Source organism: Parasteatoda tepidariorum, chromosome X1, assembly GCF_043381705.1.
Source record: "Parasteatoda tepidariorum isolate YZ-2023 chromosome X1, CAS_Ptep_4.0, whole genome shotgun sequence".
Taxonomy (NCBI): Eukaryota; Metazoa; Arthropoda; class Arachnida; order Araneae; family Theridiidae; genus Parasteatoda; species Parasteatoda tepidariorum.
The window spans coordinates 61,646,520-61,671,259 of record NC_092214.1 but is presented as its reverse complement, the minus strand read 5'-3'; the positions used below and the strand labels follow the sequence as shown (position 1 = coordinate 61,671,259).

Genomic DNA, 24,740 nt, shown 5'->3' with positions numbered 1-24,740 from the left:
GTACAACGTTAAAAGTATGTACATACGTATAAACACGTCAGAAAATTTTTAAAATCTTAGTTTATATTAACAATCTCTAAAAATTCGATTTAATATTGGACCATTATATTAGTATCATGTATCATTATATTTCTTGCCCTGAAATGCAAGCCCTGAACGAATAAATTGCATTTGCTAGATTCTTGCCCTGAAAGGAATAAATTGATTTTTCTTGAATTTTTGAATTTTAATGTCACCTGTAAAATATATATAGATTGTTTAGGTAAATAAAATGTCTATACCCAAAATTATTTTTGTAATATTTCAAAATCAATTAAAAAGTGTTTATATTCTGAATTGAATCCACTTAAATTCTACAATCTCAAAAAATTTGTTTCAACAGTGAACAGTTATATTAGTATAATTATTCATTATACGATGCAAACTTTTTTGTATTTTTAATATGTCTCAGAACCCTTTAACAACAATATAACACAATACTCAAACACACATATTATTTTTTACTCATGAAGTATTTTTTTCGCAATACACTCATAGACAAAAAAATTAGCTCACCAAGAAGGAGTCGTCAAAATGAAACGAAATTTTACATACGCAATGACTGCTTTGATATAAGTAAATGATTAGAAAATCAAAGATTATCGTTTTTCCTTGATTTTCTAATAATTTACTTTTATCATAGTAGTCATTACGAATGTAAAATTTCGTTTCATTTTGACGACTCCTTGGTGCACTAATTTTTCTGTCCATGAATGTATATATAAATGTAATAATGTAAAAATGAATGATTCACGACAATGACCATTATTCCGTTTTCTGTTAACTATTAAGGCATAAATATTTTAATCAAACTTACGCGTCGTAGGTCAAAGGTCATTCAAAAATCTTCGAAATAAGGTCATTTTCATAGACTTTGACTATCTGAATCTACTTGTGGCAACAGTTTACCACAAAGGTGCATATTTCTACGAATACATACTAATGAGTAGTAGCTAAAAGAAACAACATACGTGTAGTAAAATTTAAATTAGTTACAACTTTAAAGGTCTTTAACTGCCTTCACCAAAACTAGAAACGTATAAAATTTGCTGAAAAAGAAATGTCGCGTATAACCAATTCACATATCTATGGCTACTGATTGAGCTTATATATAATTTAGTCCTGTAACTGAGTATTTGAAGACAGAAATAATTCATGGAAAACTAAAATTTGTTTTAAAAAGCATGATTTAGGACCAATATGAATATCTGCGGCGTTGATACTCTCCCCCGAAGAGAGTTTCAGTCTTTATCTGTAATTTACTGAAGGGGGGAGCAAAGAGGTTCAAAAATTACCTTTTTCCATCTTGGCAAGTGATATAATGATTCTGATTTAACTTTTTAGGCAGAATAGAAAAAAAGACTTGCATACCGATAAACCAAACATTTTAGAAGTTATTTAAGATTTGAATAGAAACGGAACAAATTTTGACTCAGACACATTTATGCGTCTGACATTGCTATCCCGGAAAATTAAATATTGCTTCCAATTAATTTTTAAACAATTAATCAATTGCTTAAAAATGTAATGGAATCAATCCCTCACTTACCGGGAAAGCAATGTCAGTACATGTGTATGAGTCAGAATTCTCTCTATTTCAATATAAAACTTGAATTACATCTTAACAATTAGTTCGATCGAATTAGGTGTGATTTTGACAGATTCAGCTTAAAAAAAATTACATCGTAAATACTGTATCACTTCTCTGGATAACAGCGAGTTAGTTTTGGCTTATATTCGCCCCCTCCTTCAATAAAATTTAGATAGACGCTAACGCTCAATTTGAGGCTGACAGTTAACTTCAGATATCAGAGACTTAAATCGCACTTTTTGAAACTATCTACAGCTTTCCAATTATTATTTTTCTCTTCAATTACTAATGCGCGTTCCTCAAACTTTAAGGGTATGCTATATAAAAGCTGAAATAGTAATCATAGATATCTGAATTGATACTGTATCTGCTGTACTTAAGGCTTCTTTTCCAGAAAATTTCGTACTTACTCAATTTTGGCAAAATCACCTTAAAAGTTGAGCATAATTTCAATTTCTTGCTACTATTAAAGAACACGCCAAAAGTACAGTGCTTAAAAAATAAAAAAATAAAAATATTTGAAATAAAATAAATAAATAAAATACAACTTTGAATAATTTTGGATCTAATGATCGGATTTTCACTATCAAGAATTCAATCTTAAGGGCTTGAGAATTTGACCTCAAATAATCTAATTAATAAGTGCAGACGATAGTTTAAGTTACAAAATCAGGCACAGAAACGTACTTTCTCTGAATAAGTATATCTTTTTTTTTCGACGGATTTGGATTTTCGACCTCCAAAATATGGAGGGTAGCCGCAATCTGGGAAATATTGTCTCTATAGTTTGGCCAGGAGTGTGATACAAAGTTTGAAATCCGCAATGCTAATCTTACTCTTTGCGTATTTCGTCATATCATGATAACTTTTTAAGCGAGCGAAAGCGAATTTTTAAGTGAATTAAAAAAGTTTTTCGCTCAACTTATAAAATTCGTTTATCCAAAAATAATTCCATTCAAAAAATAACTTTTAGTAAATATTTAATATTTTATTCAACAATGGTCGAAAAAATTTTAAATTGTAAAGCATACGATTTTTTACACTATTTTGAAAATGTAATTTTTCATAGCAAAATATAAAATGTGAGAGAAATCGGTCGAACAGTTCTTGAGAAATAGAATTTCAGAAAAGTGAGATATTAAAATTCGATTTCTCAGGAACTATTCGACCGATTCTGCACAAAATTAGTTTATTCAGCGAAAGTACGTCTCTTGTCTGATTTAGTAACTTATAGTGCAGTCTGCACTAATAAATTAGCATATTTGATTTCACCCTCATGGTCCATTAAGATTGAATCCTAGACGGTGATGATCCAATCATCAGATTAAAAGTTATTTAAAGTGATTCATTTTCAATTTTGCACACTATACATCACGCATATGTTTGACTTTTTAAGATACTACCCATCATTACGTAGTCACAGAAATATGCACATTTGAGGTTCACGGTTGATACAAGTAGATTTTGAAGGTCAAAATCAAAAAAATAACCTAATTTCAAAATTTTTTGAATGATCTTTGACCTTCAATGCATGGGTCCACTAAAAAGATTTATGACTTAATATAGTAGTTAATTTAATTACAGTTAGTGTGAAAGTTGCAGTACACAAAATAATGGTCAGTGCTTTGGTTTATTCATTTCACAAAATATATTGCTGCATGCAAGTAAATGGTTTTTTTTTTTTTTTTTCAAAATTCTAGAGTATCTTCAGTTTTGCCCAACCCCCCAAAGAAACGAGAAAAATATTTATACCACCCAACACGAAAGAAATATTTATTTTTCAAAAATATAAAGTCAGAATAGTTTTACATGAAGAACATATTCTGAACATCTGTAATATTTCTATTCTAATTGTTTGACATGAGAAACATATCCTGAACATTTTAACAAAAATCAAAACTGTTGAGTATTTAACCCTGACTGACTCTTAAAAAAACTGGTTCTTAAATAACTGATTTCAATCGAAATACACTGTAGCATCTTCTTTTTTAGTACTTATAGTACTGTACTTGGCATTTAGATGTACCTGGCATTTAGACGGCCAATTGTCAGAGCGGTTAGCGTGCCTGTCTGCGAAGCAAATGGCTGCGGGTTTGAATCCAGCTCAGGGCAGGAATGCTTCTCTCTGTGTGTTGTTCTCTGTTGTACGTGATGTGTGAATGTGACCCACCCTATTAACTATATTATCTGTGGCAGTGTGGCTTGGGTAATGTTTCTCTTCTCCGTGACATAGGTCACAAGGTGCTCGTCAGGTAACGCAAAATGAGCAACACTTCGGCACCTTCCATAGTGAAAAACGATAAATTCAGTGACAGCAATTTAAGTAAAAAAAATGAAGTGTTAATTTTATCCATAATAAATCTACTAAATTTAAGCAAAAATTGAAGCATGTAGAAGCAGACTTTTATCAACATTCGGAAGAATTTAATTTTTTTTCTTCTTCATTTTTCTCAGTGAAGAATGAAGAATGAATTCTTATAATGAAATTTAATAATAAGTTAGAATTTCATTTTTCTTAAAAAAAAGCCTAAAAAGAGAGTAATGTCTGCAATCAAATGTCATAAAATATGTAGAATTTAATATACTTTGTTAAAGAGCATCACATAAAAATGATTACACGCCTTTTGAAAAATAACTTTTTTTAATTTTTTCAAGAAGATTAGAAACGCATTTTTGGAAAGAAAAATACCAAAAATTGCTAAAAGTTTATTGATAAAAGAGTCAATTTGTATGAAAAAAATGTTCAAAATGAGAAATTGCATATGTGTATTCTTTTATGCTGTCACTCATTCAAGATTTTCAATTTTCTATGAAATTACTTTAAACTTGTGAAAGATGTTTAACTCCTAAATCGAAATTGTTTTCCGTTTCATATAAAAGAATCGAAACGCAACACTTTTCATTTCAAAAAATAATTTAATCTTCGTTTGAAACGAAATATTTTAAACAAGATTGTACTTTTTTTTTCGTTGAAAATATTCTGCTTCATATGTTTAATTTTAATATCAGTTCATTTCTATAGCAAAGATAAATGTTTTGGGAATATTTCTAAGTGAAGAAAAATTAAAAAATACTTGGTTTTTATTTTCTTATTTTAGAACAATTCTATTTATGTAAATTAATATCACTATTAAGTACATTAATTAACTGATGCTTTTTTATATTCAGTTTCTAAAAAACATAATAATTTTTAATTATGGGTAAAGTAAATATACTTACTTCTTTTAAATATCATGCTCTATAGCATGTTTATATTTAACTGAGAAAAAAGTATGGTTAAAACTACCAGAATAGTTTAACATTTACCGTGTTTTTGGTGCAAAGGGAACACGAAAAATCTTTTTAATTTCTACCGAAACGCTTTGGTAATGATTACAGTAAAAGTAACAATAAATATGGTTTTATAATAAATGATAGAATTCTATAAGTGTGAATGAGTTAAAATTTGGTATATCATGATACCTTACACCATGGCATTAAAACTATTTTTTTCGGTTAAATTTTCTTTCTTTTTTTTTTTTACTAATTGTGCTTGTGTGGTAATAAGACCTATAATTTTTAAAAACTAAAATTTCTATTAATCCCTAAACAATTTAGTGGAAAATTTATCAAATGAATGGCTTAAATACAGTATGTTTTGGCTTTATTACCAGAGTCATATTTTTTATATTATTATTAGAAATATCATTAAAATATAGTACTGTAATTTAATCAGAATTTTTTTCCCGTGTGGAAATATAACTTTAAACAATAACTTATATTGTGAATCACATAAATCTGGAAATTGGTAATAGTTCCAAGTTAAAGAGACGTTGTTTGGGTTAATATTAAGTAAAATTGTCTAAAAATTGTGCACTATTTCCCAGTTTCACAGGAAATCTTTATCATTACAGATAAATCATATAAATTTACCATATATAGATGTTTCTCAATAGTTCCCTATCTAATAATGATAAAGACAAGAATTAAATTTGCAATAATAATCGATTTTAAACTTATTTGATGCCTGACATAAATTTTTTTCTTGTAATTGCGATTATAGTATTGTCTTATATAAACAAGAATGGTAGGTTGTACCTACGAAAATTTTTTTTTTGTGCACCATGCAAGAATTAAAAACGTTTTGTTGGTACAATAACTTTAATGAGTTATAAGCAATTGATTTTTTTTTCTACACGTTAACTGGTTCATAATATATAGTTCTTGTTAGTCAATGAAGTAACTCGAGTTTGAATCTTGCCAGATTCTCATACTGTAGCAGACGTAAATGATACACGAGTGGTAGTTAGATCATGGTTTCTAAGCCGTATGTATCAGGAAAGCCGTGGAAGGGTTTCATGGTTTTCTTTTTCTTGTAACACAAATATACGTTTGTATCCTTTCCTTTCGGGTTAGGTACAAAGTAACAAGGCTGCAGAGTTGAAGCTGCACTGAGAAAAATGTATGGTCAGAACTACCCGAATATAGTAAAGTTTACCGTATTTCTGGCTTTATGGGAATACCCAAAAGCTCTCTAATTTTTGCCTAATCACTTTGTTTATGAGTTTGAGAAAATGAATAGAACATGGTTTTATAATATGCGTTAAAATTCAGTAAATGTGGTAAAAATTTTGATTAATTGATGATACCTTAGAGCATGGCATAAAAAATCATTTATTTGCTTAAATATACTTCTCAGTTTTGCATTTTTTATCCAATGAGTGGTAATAAGAACTACAATTTTGAAAACCAAAATTGCCGGTAAAACCGTTACTATATTAAAGGAAAAATTAACAAATAAATGGTTTAAGTACCGTATATTTTACTTTTATTAACCAGAAATGTCATTACCATACTGTACAGTAATTGTACCAGAATATTTTTCTACATGTGCATAGATAGCTGTCAATTTCTTATCTTCATATGTAACTTCAACTGCTCAACGCGGAATTTTAAATAAATTAAAAGCGACTGACTAATAAATTAAAAACTGATGACACTTAATCTATTAGCCACTCACATTTAATTTATTTTAAAACTAGCGTTGAACAGTTGCATCTACCTATGCAGATATGAATTTACAGCTGTGTATACACACGGAGAAAAAAATTACTGTAAAATTACCTTACTGTATTGTAATGACATTTATAATAAAATTTAAAAAAATACAGAATTCTGGTTAGTGAAACTAAAATATACGGTATTTAAACCATTCATTTGGTAATTTTTTCTTTCATACAGACTTACCGGAAATTAATAACTAATAGTTAATAACGAATAATTAATAAATACTAATTAATAATGCCTATTAATAACTAATAACTTTTTTGCTTCAAAAAATTATGAAATTATAACTTACCATAATTTTTTTACTATTATAACTGCTAGAAAAATTGCTTTTACAATAATATTATGTGTTTAACTATAAATCTTATTCCCTTAGTTTCAGTTCTAGCGAAAATGTTTAAAACAGGTATAAAATAACTAGAACTTCAGAAATTACGTGCTTTTATTAATGCTTCTATATGCTTTAATCATATCCAAGGATTTTATCAATAAAAATAGCATAAATATGAAATTCTTTACCGATTTAGGACATATACTATTTTTTTAAAAGCACCACTTAGATTTAATAATTAAGGATTATTTTCTCATTGGAGATGCTTTGAATGGTCTGTGATATTGAAAAAAAAATCTTTTAGATTTGAAACTAAAATTTGTTTTATTAGTTACAATGAGTTTGATAAATAATAGAATAATTTACGTTGTCATAAGGGGTGATTTGTTTGATGCAAATACGTTAGGTATCGGTCTTAACTTTTGTGTTTGGAAATAGATGCAGGGCATTAAAATGTATTCAAAACATTTCCAAATTTACATAAAGGTGCTGAAATTTGATGTACTTAAAAGTCTTTAAAATTTAAATAATTAATGAAACAATAATAGCATTAATATATTTGTAATTAGATAATAATTGGTTGGAATAATTAGGTTGTTGTTAGTTGTTTTAAACCAACACAAATTAAAAGAAAGGCGAGATAAAGTTGCACTTTATTTGTAACTGATAATTATGTTATAAAGAAGTGATATTAGCCTACGTGTCAATCAAAAATTATTGTCAAATTAAAAGTAATTTGAATAAAACTTATCCTATATAGATATTTATAGCCAATATCAAGTTGATGAAACTAATAGAAGTAATTATAGGCATAGGCTAAGAGTTATAATAGGCATTATGCATAAAGAGTGCAATTTTTTATTGACACATATTAAAGCATAAAACCCTCATTACTTCGAAACTAATAAATTTATCTACATGAATTTTATTAAATTCTCTTTGAAAATATATACATTGGAAGCAGTACCTCAATTATTTCTGTAGCAACCCTTTTTAGCCCCCATCCCCTCAGAATTATTACGATCGCGGTTAAAGATTACACGAAGGGTTAGGAAACTTCTTATATCAATATTAAGCCCAAGCTACTACTTATTAAATAAATTAAAGTTTTTCTAATATTATTTCCAAATTCAACCATGTAAAAACTAGCGTAAAAAGGGAAAGAATTAATCCAACTTCATCTAAAAAATAACAAAGATATATTTGGAGATCCACTGGAAGCAAAATTACATGAAAAAAATTGAAAATTGGTTCAAACTTTGTTTCATACAATTCAATAAAAGTTTTTTGGACTTCCACTTTCTAAGAGAATTACTTCTATCTGATAATATGTTAACTTTTTTATTGAAATCCTTCAATTCTTTTAAATTACTCAGAAAGCTACTTCTTTATAAACTTTTTAAAACATTGATAACACCGGGGAACTAATTTTTTGTCTGATGTCACGATTTTTTTTGCGGATCTTGGATACTTTTAAGTCACTAGTTTTAAATTTGCTATCGGTTTTCCTCTCCAAGTTATAGTTTTTTTCTTCTTCTTTCAATGACATTTTTAGTCTACTTATTGTCGAAATGCACAGGTTTAAAAACGTTATATGTAATATGGGGTCACGTAAATGCTATGACAAACTCCTAGAAAAGTTAGGTCATATTATCAGGATTAAAATTGTATAAGAACCCATGCGCAGAAATGTCGTCGTAAGCGGCTAGGGGCGTTTGCCTATTATGAACAGTTTCTTCGTGTGGTGCGGCCGATGCCAGTTCCGGGAATGGTTTTCTATGCAATTTTAATCCTGATGAAGTGCTTTAACTTCTCTAGGTGTTTGTAATAACATTTACGCTACCCTCTTTCATATATTACGTTTTTAAGCTGTATATTTCCACACACACACACAAAAAAAAAAAGATTGAAAACCGTAAATAAATTAATTTGTAGCTTTTGGAAAAAACTAATTTCATGTTTGAAATTCCCACACCCGAGTTAGCAAAATCAAGTATTTGTATAAATTTAAATAAAAATAAATACATGAATAAATAAAAACTGCTCTCCAATGTAGTTAATAATGTATGTTTAACATTTACAAATTATGATGATTCCCATACTCTTATTAATATTAAATTAAAACGAGCTCTTAAGAGAACAATTTATGCCAGAATAAATTAATAACATCCTTTCGATGACACACAGTAATACGCAAAACAATAGGAAAAAAAAACTTGTGATATTAATCGAAATTAATGAATCAACTCAATATATTTGTAGTGATAAAGGGTTCATAAATTTATGTTTATAAACAGAAAAGACAAATAACACATTAGGCCTTCAAGATGTGAAAGTAGGAGGAGGCTTGGCCCCTCCCTGTCATCGCTAGGCCACATTGTAATTTTGTTGTCTCTTTGATTCTAGAGTGCTGATTGGAGGAAGAGGATCTGTACAGCGTAAATGGAAGCAGCCGGCTTGCATGCCCTCGAGGATTCCGCGGACCGGCTTGCGGCGTGTGTCCCAATGCCATAACCTACCTGGCCAAGGTTCGACCAGCATGGAATACGGCGCTACGGCGCTCGTCTCCGGGGTTGCCTGGCTTCTCTACTGGTCTACCCTGCAGGCCAACTTCGCCTATGATGACAGGTAACAGTCTTCATTCACTTCTTATACTACAGAACACATTTGTGCCTTCAACTGTCTTTGAAGTAGCGATCCTTGGGAAATACGAGCTTCTATGGCTTTGCCATAAGCTTTTAAAATGATATTTACATAAATATATAGATGGTAGCAAGATACATGAGGATAGGACAAATACGGATGCCTTATATTAATCTCGTGACGCAGAATTTTCATAAAAACATATTTTTCGTGCTTTTTTCTTTAATTTTGGTTTATTAAATTGTCCTTAAAGTAGAGATCGTTGGGGAATCGAGGTTCTATAGCTTTGTAATAAGTATTTAAAACTACAACTACATAAATTTATAGATGATAGTAAAATACATGAGGATAAGACACAAATACGGATGCCATATATTAATCCTTTGGGGAAGAATTTTTGTAAACATATCTTCCATACTTTTTTATTTTATTTTGTATTGATTAGGTCAAAATAAGTGAAAAATATTATATTTAGCATTTTAATAATTTATGGTTATGAAATTCAACTCGAGACAGAAGTGTCTTTCTGAGTTAAAAGTAAAATTTGTCAAACACAGATCACTTCCAAGCAATAATTTTTAGAATTTGCGAATTAATATTTAAGAAAAAATTTTAAATTTAAGAGAAACAATCATTCATCAGTGAAATTCCTTAATTTACAAAATCAATTATTGATGAATTTTTGTATATGAATAAAAAAAACTATTTTCCAATTTTTTTCATTATTTATTTATTTATTTTTTTTGGATTTTATATTTTAGTACTAATATAATTCCTATAATTTAAGGATTTTTTAGTAACCATTAGACTGTATTTTTTATAATTAAAAAATGTCGAAATATAATTTTACTTGTAATTAGAGAGTCAGAAAAAAATATATAAAAAGGGCACTGGTGTCCAATCTGCGTCAAAAGGTTAAATGAATCTTTTCTAAAAGTTTTTTGTTCTTTAAAATTTTATAAGTAATATTTGAAAGTAACACCTTGTAAGTAGTATTTTAAAATTTTGAAACAAATGTGATAATCCACTTATTAGGTAGAAACTTTAGAACAACCCATCTTTGAAGTAGTGGTCCTTGGAAAATGCGGGATTCTAAAGCTTCATTATACGCTTCTAATACGATATTTATTTTAGTATTTTAGAGATATAAATGAGAATAAGACACACATTCAGATGCCTTATATTAAAAAAAATGTCATCTAAAAATTTTATGTTTTTCTTCTACTCAAAAACATTAATTTTTTTTCAAAAGTAATTGGGGAAAATTTTAATATTTTTGAAAGAATCTTTGAAAATCGCAAGAGTGAGAAGTGATAATTCACATATTAGGTTGAACATCAAAAGAACCTTTTTTTATAGTAAGGATTTTTGGAATATCTGAGGCTCTGGTGTTAAGCTTCTAAAACGATATTTACATAAGTATACAGATCGCAGTAAGATACATGAGAATAAAACACCGATACGGATGGCTTATATTGAAGAAAATGTTATATTAAAATTATATGCGTTTTTTAGATTAATTTACAAAAAAAAGTAAATTAGTAATAGTTTAATAGTTGGAAACTTCAGGGGTAAGACGAGATAATCAACATTTCTATAGAAAAATAGATAATACTATTACACATATTGCTGACATGTTGGGCTCCTTATTTAAGAGAACCAATATTGGGCTGTCATCCCGTACTACTTGGGCATAATGTGAACTTTTGTCGGATATAATTATTTTACAGTTGGGGAATAGTTTTTTTTTAATATTTGTGTTAACACATTTTACACTTGTGATCTTTGTTTTACAAAATAATCTAACTAAAATTTTTCTATGTAGCTTTATAACAGAGCAGGGAAAGAGATTCTTTTTATTTATTAAAAAGGCTTTTTTTCAATTCCTTAAAGGTATATAGGCATAAAAGTATTACCTATCATCTTAAAGGTTAGGTCAATTATTGATAAATAATAATTAAAAAAGTAACTAATACATAATACATAATTAAATATTACATAATTAAATATTACATAATTAAATACATAGTAATAACAATTAAATAAACAACTAGAACCGAAACTTTCACGTGAATAAAATTCACTTCTAAAACATTTACATGGAACTTGGTTTTTGAAAATTAATAAAACCTATGTTAAAAATTGGTTTTTACCCAGAAACTACGCAAACTCATTTGGAAAAGGAAATAAAAAGGTTATATAAATAGCGTTTCTTAATATAAAAATTTGGAATAAAGAAAAATTAACCATTATCAAGTCAATAAATATTCCCTTCTCTCGATTATATGTGTACATAAAACGGATTCTAGCTCAGAAGCAAAAATTAAAAATGAACACGTTGTTAGTTGTCAATTTTTAACAGATATAATCACTCAAATAAAATAAATGTTTGCAAAATAAGATAAATATATGACATTTTTTTGTATATATATATATATATAGTGTGTGTGGGAGGANATTCATATATAAGTAAATATCGAATCTATAAATAAACTCTCCTTTTCAGTAACTTATCAGTCAGAGGAGATAGCATATCAGATATTCTAACGTGCTAAATATATAAAAAATGTTTCTAGTGAAGTTCGATTATTTGTAATATAGCAGTATTTGTAGTATTTTTAAAATTTCATCTTATTCCACTGTTTCGTTGCAGAGACAACTGGAATAAGTATTAAAATGTTTTGTCCGTAGAAAACTGTTCTTGAATTATTTTTTGTGTTAAAAAATTTATTTATTTATTTATTTGAATTTTATTTTATCATTCTTTATTAACACTTTGATTTTAATTGTAAAATCAAATTAAACAAAGTTTTACACAAATGTATTATATGCCTGCATCAATTTTGCAAATTATTCATTTGGATTATAAGAATTAACATATTATGATCAAAATATCAAATAAATAAAAATATAATATAATCCAGCACATTAATTTGATGAATTGTTTGAACTATTTATAAAACTCTTCGCAAGTTTGAGTACTTTTTTAATTCGTCAATATTTTTTTTCTTTATTTTACACATAGATTACATTTAAATATTTATAAGAGTACATACATTTTTAAAAATATTTATTTCTTAAAAATTTTAATGAAGTAAACATAATTTAGTAAGCATCATAAATATCAATACCTTTAAGTCTACAAATATTTAAAATAAAATATGTGAAATCATTTCCATCAACAGTTTTATATACATATCTAAGCGTAAAAATTCATATAATATTCTTTAATTTATAAACATTTCAATGAAGCAAAACATAATTCAGAAAATCTCCTAAATTTTAATACCTTACAAGTTGAGCTCTATTTTAAATTAACAAACATTTAAGATAGAATACGTAAAATCATTTCCATCAGACCGAAATCAAGTAAACTACCTAGTAGTTTCAATTTGCTTCCCAAACTTTATTTACGCTCTGCAGATAGTCTGTTAGCCCGGGTAATAGTTGCATGACTGTAAACGTATGACTAGGAAGTCGAAAATTCATTACGATATTGATTTACAGATATATTTGAGCTAAACGCTTGGGTTTCATCTCAAATCGATTTTCGCTTCTGTTTCCGTTTGTTTACCCAATCGTATATTACAGCTCGAAACTACCCAGACCTAACCTATTATTAATGGTTTTGTGGAGGGCATTTATAACAACGCTTATAAAATTGTATTATTGTGAGGTGTTATTTTCTTATATATTTATTTTGCTTCAATTTTGTTATGAGGTATTTCTCACCAAGAATTTAAGAAAGAAATTTAAGCGCTTTGAAAAAAATTAATTTCGAGTAAATACTCTGAGAAAAAAAAGTGTAGTCAAAATTACCAGGATGTGGTAGAATTTACCATGTTTCTGGATAAAAGGGAATACCAAAGCATTTTAGATATGATTTTGGCTAAATTAACTATAAAATATGGTTTTATAGCATGCGACAAAATTTGGTAAATGTTGTAAAATTTTGTAATTTAAACGTGATAACTATATGATGGTATAAAATAATTTATTCGGTTAAATTTACTAAACAGTTTTTTTTAATTTTTTTTTATTAAATTTACAGTAATCAGAGTTAAAATTAGAAAAAACAGAATTTCTGTCAAATCATTGCCACAAATGTCATTACCACACAGTATAATAATTTTACCAGATTTTGTTTTTCCGTAAACAATTGCCCCGCAGTGAACTGATCGTAAAGACGCTGTTCTCAGTAGAAGTCAAGCATCACTGGCTGCAGTCAGTAAGCGGTTGGGTGACCACTTTGATCTGCCTGCGTAGGGACCTAGGGTGTGTGGTATTGGTCCTCGTTAAACTGCTCTACCGTTAAGTGCAGGACTCGTATATCGTCGGGCTACCATAGCAAGGGAGCCCGACGGGAATTTTAATATATAACATATAATTCACGTCAAGAACCATTTTAAATATGTACGTAAAAAGAAATCGTTAACCCTGTCGCGCCAATGCTGCATTTGTATAACATTTGTCTTTCAAATTTTTCCAATTAGATATTTGAACAGCTATCTAGTTGACTCAAACTTGATATTAATGAAATATCGTTAAATATTATTTTTTAAACAACATGTAGTCAGCAGACGGAAATTTTCATAAAAATGAAGTTCTGTATGCACATTTGAATTCAATGAGCAAGTTTTTACTCACTAAATTACAAACTGTTTTCATTGTAGGTTAACAACTGTTGTTAAGTTACTGTCTTCAAATTTCATTGATCTTTAATAGTACATTCATTGTAAACACCTTTACTAAAATTTAAAGTAAATTGCTTATACATGAAACTTATATACTATTATTTCATTTAAATGATAAACAAATAAACTGATAATTTAAATTATTAATTAAAAAATTTTTGGTTTTGATCACATTTTTAAATTTAAAGCTCTGCACACTTTAATCTTAAAAAACAGTTGTTAGTTGATAGATAGTGGTTAACCACTCTTTAAATTAAGGACCATAAATCGTAAATTTATTAAAAAAAAGTACACCGCGCATGCGTTAATAGTAAATTGGCTCACTTTCAGTTTTATCCTCACTGTATACAGCATCTCATTAGTGATGTAATGCTTTAGAAAAGGGAGTTGTGAGATCTCACATTCATAAGAATTTTCTATCATATGAATTTTTCAATATTCATATGCATTTCTTAATAATTCTGTAGAGATGAAAAAAAATATGTAAACATTTTTTTAAAATGTATTGATATTTTTGAATTGTTTTGGGTATAACTTTAAATTTTTTGACTTCACTTAAAAAATCACTTTCAGTTAAATATTCAATCAAATAATTTTATTGAAACCGTTAAAGGCAATATTTGTGTACCCGAAAAGCGCCTTATACTTCCAAGCTTTACAGGTCACCATTTTAATTATATTTCCTTCAAAGTTTGACCAGCTGTAGTTCATAAACCACATTTTTAAAGTTCAGAATTTAAAATAATATTAATAATGACTTACAAAATTTTTTTCATTTTTTTACTACATTTCTTTCGAAAAAAGGCTAATTTTAAGGGAAAAAATTGAAGCAAAGTAACTCACTCATACATAAACAACCATAACTGGAAAAAAAATTACACACTTTAGACCTTTATTTTTTAATGTATCAAATAATAGTAAGTTTCTTTTTAAGTTTAATCATGGACGGAACTGTTGAACTGTATTACATTGAAAGAAATGTAATAGTACTGCAAACTTGAGCAACATTTGGTATTAACAAATTGAAAAGAAATTAGCTTTATCTGAAAATTAATTCACTGCAAAAATATTTTTAATAAAACGTGTTTGCTTATTTAACGTTAATTTAAATATATGTAGTCAGGAAATTCAAACTGTTTTTTTAATTTTATATTTAAAGCATTTCTATTCAAACCTTATATTAAAGTGTAGTTATTATTTGTTTGTCTTTCCATCTTTGTGAAATATTAATAATTGTGTAATTTAGTGCGTTTAATTTTGATGGAATTTGGAAATGTTAATATTAATCGTAGAAACATTAATTGTTAGAAATATAATTTAATTTGGCAGTTTTATCATGATACCTAAGAGCATGGGAGAAAAACCATTCATTCGGTTAAATTTACATTAGAGTTTTGTATTTTTTATTAACTGTGTGGTAATAAGAACTACAATTTTAAAAACCAGAATTTAAAGTGAACCGTTACCATACGAACTAAAAACTACCTAATGAATCGTTTGAATATCGCATATTTTGGTTTTATTGCCAATAGTATAGTATTTTTTTCAACCAGGAATGACTTTTCAAGTGCAGTAATTTTATTAGTATTTTTTTTTCTCCCTGCATAAAAGAAAATTTTTTTGTTGATTAAAATACGCTTTCCTTCAATCAAACATTTGTATAAAAACAGTTTCTAATTTCGCTTTCCATTCAAGTTAGTTGTAAAACAAACTTTATCATTTTTAAAACATGTCTTTAATTTAACTGTATTTACATGTTTTTAAATAAACTGTATTGTTGGACGAATCACAGAAATGAAAATGTTAACTTTTATCTAACCCTTTTATCACATCTTTCTCAACAAAAATAAACTTATGTCTTTCTAATAAATAGAATAATTTCGGGCATTTTTATCTCATGACATTTATTATAATTATTCTGGAACACTGACCCTGTAATGGAATTTTACATAACTCACATACCCTACACCACCGACTGAGAAAGATGGTACACATAAGGACATATAATGGAACACCACAATTTTGTTTAATGTGAAAAAGTGTATCTAAGGTGAAAATGTTGTCTACAGACCAGTAAATTAACAAGAGGGTAGAATAGCTAGTTTCAACCCTCCCAGTTGGAATCCCTCATTTAGATCATGGGCCCCACTTTCGGCCGAGTAAGTGTCAACACTGACAGGCCTTGCGCTGACCCCCGCAACCTGCCGGTGAAAAGTGCCAGCGCAGCGCCAGAAGGGTAGGGTAGGAAATTAGAGATCTCGTAATTTTTAGGTCAACAGCTTAAAATATTTACTTTGATCAAAGAAAGGAAGAGCAGTTTATATAGGAGTGCAACTCAGTTTCAAATCTTGAATCAAATTCCGATGTTTCTTATTTCATGGGGAAAAAAAAGTTAAATATTTAATGTCCACTTTATGAAGTTTACTTGAAGGAGGGGCGAGCTCACAATTCCACTGTACAAAACTGTATTTTTGATCTTTTTAAAATTCCGATGCAACTAGACTGAGAGATATTCTTCATTTTTCAAGTACAGATTTATGTGTGTTTGGTACGATAGAATAACTTTTTTTTCTTCCAGAACTTTAGTTTACCCGTTATGATACGAAATTAATTTGCCTTCTAAAAGCCATGAAATTTATCTTAAAATGCATTAAATAAAGCTCAAAAATAATTAAAAGAATAATTGAAACTTAAAAAAACATTGTTAGACTTACAAGTTAAACTCACGATTAATTTAACCAAAAGTTCAGGGAAATGATTTGTTTATAAAATGTTTCCAAAAATATTTTCATTCATTCTTATTTGAAGTATACTATAAATGCAAATTATTTTGAATACATTTATTTTGATAGAAAGTAGATAGTCAATGGTTACAAAATTATTGCGCACTGTATCAACATTCGTGCTAAATTAATTACAGTTATTCAAATATTAAAACAAGTTTTCAAATATTAAAACTAGTATGCAAATTTTGTAAACTAATACGGAAAGAAAAATAAGGACTGAAAGCAGTAATTAAAACTTCTTAAATTAAATGGTTACATTCATCTCAATTCCATCAATTCAGTAAATAAGATAGATTAGATCTTTATGAAGCATTTATTGTTTATTTTAGGGCATCACAGAAAATATGATTTAAGGTTTACTTTTTAATCCTATTTATTCGAATTTTGTTGGTTTTAAAATGCACATCAAAATAAACACGGTAAAAAAATATCTCAATTTAATTTTTAATTATTTAATTTTTGACTTTTATTAATTTTTTTAATTATTTTTAATTAAATCAGGATTGAAATTGAAACAATTGATTATTTTGATATTTGAATAATTAATAAAAATAAACGTTTTTTGATACTTATTTCCTGACTTTAGTGATAGATGTATTGGTTTTATAGAAGTGCTTTTCTTAATATTACATGTATTTCGTATACAGAAATTGTAAAAAAAATATTACTTGAAATTTTTGATTTTCAAGTCAAGTTTTAGTTTTTAAATATTTTAGACATATTACATTTTTAAAAAAGAATATCATTAATTACAGATGATTTTAATTATTATATATTGTACATTCAGCGACTATATCCCTCATTAAACTCGAAAGTTTAAAGTAAAAGCAAAGAATGTATGGAACATTTTATTTAATGACTTTTATCTAAGTAATAACGTTCGTTATTGCTCTTTTTGAATTATTATTGGAAAATTGCTGAAAAAACTAAGAGGAAAAATAATCATTCAAGACAATGTGTGGAAGACAAACATCTTACAGAAAAATCGGAAAGTCTATTTTAAAAAAAACTAGAGAACTTTTCCTTTCTTATTTGGCTTTGAAATTCAAGAAAACTTTAAAAGTTCTGTGATATTAATTCCTTTAAATTCTATATTTCAATGAAGATTCTTTCCTAATCATTTATAATTAAAATTCAACCAAAACTTGTTTTGAAGACTCTAAACTAGCAAGAAAAAAAATCGGCAGTGTATCTAGTCTTTTACACTACTACCTATTCTCTTTAGCTTTGACTAGATTTTTAATTTTTTTTCCTGTTAAACAACTTATTCACTTTTTAACTTTGAAGTTCAATTCATTTTGAAAATTTTCATACTCATTCTAATAAGCTTTAGTCAAACATTTTCCCAAATCATAAGTTACAATTAAAACTCGTTTCTAATTATTTACAATCCGATTTCAAGTAGAATTTTTTTTTATCGTCTTACACTGATAAAAAAACAACAACATTATCTTAGTAAATAACATCCTAAATGCAGAAATTGCTTATTTTTTGCACATCTTATTTGAAATCTAGCAGTAAGAAACTGAACAATTGATTTTTCTAACTAGATGACAAATAAAAAAAAATAATATTTTTTAAATTAAATTGTGACTGTTCGTTATATTAAAATGAAACAATGGAATAAATAATTCTTTCAGTAATTAAAATAAACTTTTACAATTAAAATGAAGAAAGAAAGAAAGTTCATTAAAAAAAGTAAAATAAAAAATTTCAGCTAATCAACTAATTTTTTTTTCTAACTTCAATAGAATTCATCCATAGTATCTTAAATGACATTTTACAAGTGAGCGAACAACAATGGCTGATTCGGTTACGAGGTTTCTAAGTTGAGACGAAAGAAAATTAAGATCTGAACACTAATAAAATTAAATTTTACGAGTATTTCAGAAACTTCAAGAGCAACTTGTAGACAAAAAAAGGTACCTGAATTTGGTTAGAGATATATAAAGTGTCTTAATTTCAGCAATTTAATTACTTAATGAAAGAGTTTTATTTTTTGGTAGAATTTTATAAAGAAGAGTTTTATATTTGGTTTCAATTTTTTTGAAGAAAAAACTTATTTACATAATAAAATTAACAGCATTTCAATGTAAGAAAAAAATAAGTCGTGAAATGTAGATTCTAAAAAGATAATATTAAGTATAACTTGGTTTGTTACAATCACATTAAGATTCGTAGAAAATAGTTTGAGTTATTAATTCATAATATTGGAATGTTGAAGCTATTTATTCTGAGTTCGAAAAAACTGCAGCTAAATAAATTATTTGTTGCGAATTAATAAGTATTGTTCAAATATTTGTTTTAAAAGTAAGAAATTTTAAATAAATAAAATTAAAAATACTACAGCATTCTTATAATTAAATAATTTGTAAAAATAATACTAGTAAAAATTAAGGTAATTGTAAGGGAAATCCACTGCTAACATAATATTTTTTCCGATTTAAAAAACTAAGAAATATCTATATATTATACAGAATCTATGTATGTACAGAAACAGTCGCTTGTCTTGCATTATTTGCGCATCAATAGATTGTATTGAAAATTGTCGAATACAACACAAATCTATCTTTCGTTAGTTAGTTTAGTCTTACAATTTTTAATTTATATTCTGGTTTGTTTTGTATAGATATTACACTTGTGATACTTTTATATTGTTTGCATTTTTTTCCTCTTTTATGGATTTATCACACTCTGAACTAATATTTTTCTTAGCTCAAAGAGAGTATAAATTTGATATTTTTAGAATTATTTACCCTCCCAGCCCAGTTTCGCATATATATATATATATATATACATGTCTCNAAAAAGCAGACATGCATTACATGTACGGCCGTGCAAATGGTAACGGCAGAGCTGCGTTACGAATGTATCGCGCGGAGTATCCTGATCGACGAATGCCGGATCATAGAATTTTTCAACGGTTACATCGTCAACTTTGTGAAACAGGTGCGTTCGACGTCAACAGACATGACGCTGGTCGATTAAGAGCTGTACGCACTCCAAGGCTGGAAGAAAGCATCTTGAACATTGTGGCTGATAGACCCGAGTCAAGCACAAGAACTGTTGCGCGTGACGTAGGTGTGAGTCATCAGACTGTATGCAGAGAGTTAAACGAAAATCGCTTACACCCCTTCCATTTTCAGAAAGTACAAGCATTGAATCCGGCAGATTATCCTCTCCGCGTGAACTTCTGCCTGTGGGTGATGCAGCAATGTGCGTTGCAGTCCTATTTCGTAGGTGATGTGCTATTTACAGATGAAGCGACATTTTCACGCGAGGGTGTCTTTAATGCGCACAATTCCCATGTGTGGGCAACCGATAATCCACATGCAACGCGTCCACATGCGTTTCAACAACGTTTCTGTATTAATGTGTGGGCTGGTATTGTGAACGACTTTTTGATTGGCCCATACTTACTACCCACGCGACTCAGTGGCGGAAGCTATCTTATTTTTCTGAAAGAAGTGTTACCACAACTGCTGCATGATGTTCCGATCGCCATTCGTAACCGCATGTGGTTTCAGCACGATGGGGCGCCAGCACACTTCAGCATTGATGTACGGAATTACCTGAATGCCACGTTTGGTGCTCGATGGATTGGGCGTGGTGGACCAATCCCTTGGCCACCCCGATCTCCCGATTTATCGAGCCTCGATTACTTTTTATGGGGACATCTAAAGCATCTTGTTTATGAGACTCCAGTTGACTCAGATGAGGATCTCGTCGCTCGCATATCTGTAGCTGCTGCAGGTGTGCGTGAAATACCAGGCATCTTTGAACGTGTACGCCAATCGCTCCACCGACGCTGTCAAGCATGTATCGCTTCTGGTGGACGCAATTTTGAACACTTACTGTAAACATGACACTTGTCAACAACGCTTTCAATAAAATCTTTGTTTTTCCTTTCGGCCGTTATTTCTCCAGTTTACGCCTCACCACGTCACTTGCGACTATACATTCCTATACAATAAATCATTGTTACAATGTCCTGTACCTACCATTGAAGTTTGTACCATGAATTCGGGACCACCCTGTATATATATATAATCATTATTTTCCGCTTAGATTTGTATTCTTAGTTGTAAAAGTACTACTCCGATATTTGCCTAGCCTATTTTGATTAAATACACGCTTTTATTTAACGTAATGTGTTTTCTTAACTTATCGTTTACATTGATTAGGATCTGAAAACCTTGAATTTAAAAACAAATGCAGCATATATTCTTAAAACAAAACATCGATCTACTAGAGCTATGACACTGTACTTAGTTATGGAAGTATGTACACATTATAGCATTTTTATTGAATGAAACATAGTTAATTTGTTTAGTGTCTTAGATTATATATTTTGAAATCCATTTTTGCAACTGATAATCGTTTCAGAATTACTTCTTTCTAAACACATTGCACTTGGACATTATAAGTTGAATTGAACAAAAAATAAAAAAAAATACTTTAATTGAGGTTTCTCACAATTTTTTCTTGGTTACCTTAATGTCTATAATTAATATAAAAATTATACTCAATTTTCAGAATTTCTTTTGAAAAAAATTTTTAAACAAAAATCTATTTAAGTGTTATTTTACTATATTCAAACAAATCAGTCAATTAACTATAAATGAAATGGTATTCCAATTGCTAACTGTGAAAAAAAAACGTTAATTAACTGCTTTCAGGACTGCATTAAAACAGTAAGAAATTTTATCGCATCAACTAACCACTTAATGAAGACACTCACTTTCTTGCAGCTTGGCACATACTAATTAAGTCGAGAGGGCTTATCTGTCTCTCTCATAACCGACGCGACGGGGGTTCCAATCCTAGCGCTGACAGCGCAATATTTCCTCCATTACCTTTAACACATGAAGAGTTTCCAGTGTCCCGCATTCACCAAATTGTGACCCTGGATTATTAGAATACAATATAACACTCTCATCCCCGCATAAATGGCAGCACCATAAAGCGGATTAACACAAAAAAGTCTTGTATTTCCCATCGTTTTATGATAGGTGAAACAATCAGATCAGAATCAACTAATTAAACCGCATACCACAGTTCATTGGACAAAACACAACTCTGTCGCAACCTTACTAAATTGCTCATTGCCGAATGAAAAGCCTAGCTCCATTGTCCTGATAAAATTCTTTTAAACGGTTTTGAAGCCATGCTAGTTGTAAATGGTAATTGTAATATTAATTGCAAACGATTTCAAATCCATAATGGTAAAAATATGGTCTTTACTGTAAACTGTACGGTTTATGTGATGGACAGACTGCTGCCGGTTACTTTACAGTAAATTTAGAATGAAAATTCTAACAGTGTAGAATAAAAACGAAAATGATTTATAAAAATAATTAAAATTCAATTTATTATTTACGTATGATATTACAAATAAATAATAAAAAATTTAGTATATTAATTCAGTAATGCATTTTATAAAAAAAATAAAGTCACGCATTATATCAAGGATTTAGAAAAACGAAAGAAAGCTCTAATTCTCTGAGTAGTACTTCTGTTTCGACCTTTCTTTAATTAGCATTCATTTAACGTTCAAAAGACAAACAGGGACCCCCCACACCCATCTTAAGAGCTCGCGAAATCTCAAAAGTAGAAACCGGCAACTACAAATGGGTCTATTTGAAAAGAGTTGCTCAGTTATTTGTGTACGTAAATCCTGTTTTTGCCCCCAGGGCACTACAACCTCCACTTCCTTGCGCACCATTAAAAAAAGATTTTTCTCCTATTTCTTTTTCTTCCCTACTTATTTATTTCATGTTTTTGCATTTTTCCTTTTCTTTCTTTCTTTTTTCTGCAAGCTCTTAGTGTCCGAAACTTGAAGTATAGCTGTTTCGGGCCTTCATAGTTCTTAAGTTACGGCAAACGGCTGCCAAACGGCCCTATGACATATCGTTTGCTTTTTTTCCCCCTTCCGTTCTTTCCTATCATTTACTTCGAACAGGGGCTTCTTATTCGAAACTACTCTTTTCTTGCCTTGTTTTACCTTACTTATGGGCATTGGGGGTCAGTTAGAAATATTTTATGAAACATGTGTAAAAACATAAGAAAATCTATCAAGACGGAATGTTGGGTATAGATTGCGAAAAAGTTTGGAAAAAAGTATTTTATTGCTTATTACATGTTTTATGGCTTGGGAATCGTTAGAAATTGACTAAAACTGTTTGCTACTTATTTATTAACTTCTTGAATTTTTTGGTCAGATTTTAAAGAGAATGAATAAAGTAATAATGCTTTAAAGGCTTTGAAGGCTCTTACTTCTTTAGAAGCTAATCTATTTTGTTTTTGTTTAAAAATGGCTGCAAAACTAGTTATTTACGAAATAAAGAAAGCTGAAATAGATTTTATATTAATGCGTCATTTTTAGCTGCTTCTTCATTTATTTATTTCGGCAATTGGTCTTTAGAACAGGAATCAAAACGTTTTGATTTTAAACATTAAGAACGCACTATATGCCTTCAAAGATCGGAGCATTACGAAAATGCTGAACATAACATGTCAAGATAGTTGAATTTCAACTATGATATTTTTGAAATTTGTAAACCTCTTATTTTTTTTCCTAAAAATCAGTATTCGGTGCTTCAATCCGGGGTTTACTCTACCATCTCTAAATTAATTGAAAAATACGTATTTTAAAAAGCACATATTGTAGAATTTTGACCTCAAAGCGTTTTTTTTTATGTGTGCTTGCTCTCTTTGGGGTTTGTTAAAACGCCAATTTGTGCTATAACAGTACTTTTTCTTGGGTTAAGTTTTTATGTTAGATTTGAAAATTCAAATTCAAACATTAAATTTGAAAATTAATTTGTCTTAAAATCAAGTGTTTGTAAGGTTTACACATTTTAATAGAATAACAATAAACTGTATATATATCTTCTTAATGTTAACCTGTATTTAATTATTTTCAAAAATGAAGAAATTTTACAACGTAGAACATTTTTAGCCATTGAACGTCCACTCATGTCCAGAAGTTACGGAACAAACAAGTTTTCGAACAAAAAAAAAAAAAAATTCGGCTTNTAAAAAAAAAAAAAAAAACCTGTATTTAATTATTTTCAAAAATGAAGAAATTTTACAACGTAGAACATTTGTAGCCATTGAACCACTCATGTCCAGAAGTTACGGAACAAACAAGTTTTCGAACAAAAAAAAAATTTATTTGCGCTTTAAAAAAAAAAAATTTTGCGCCAAATCGAGTGAATTTTATATGAAACTATCCCAAAGTAAGAAGAAATGGTGATAAAAAAAAGTTATTATCATGAATTTAAGTTTAGAAGTTAAAGGGACATCATAGCAACACAATCCAAAAATGTAGTAAAAAGATTGTTTGGGTACAATCAATCCCACACCGCATTGAACCAGTTTTTAGCCGTGGAAGAGTTGGCAAACAGTGCTAAAATTGCTCAGCGAAGACTGCTACTGACAAGCTTGATGAAATTCTGGCTTCGAGATCTGACAGTAGGCATCTCCTTGCTCTTAATTACTTCGGCTTCAAAATACTCCTTAACCTTTGAATGATGATGACCCAGTGATGGTCAGTACTGACGTAAAATATCCTCAGTGGTAGACGGATCATGGGTTAGAGTCTCCTT

General features: G+C 29.0%; 1 protein-coding gene across 2 annotated transcripts in view; it reads left to right on the top strand.

Moving 5' to 3' along the window:
* Positions 1-24,740, top strand: part of LOC107438659 (protein O-mannosyl-transferase TMTC2) — a 375,992-nt gene that overhangs the window by 106,334 nt on the left and 244,918 nt on the right. For both annotated transcript variants that reach the window (XM_021146497.3, XM_071187375.1), the window contains one exon: positions 9,414-9,635. In XM_021146497.3, coding sequence (XP_021002156.1) covers positions 9,414-9,635 — 222 coding nt within the window. The remainder of the gene's footprint in view (positions 1-9,413; positions 9,636-24,740) is intronic.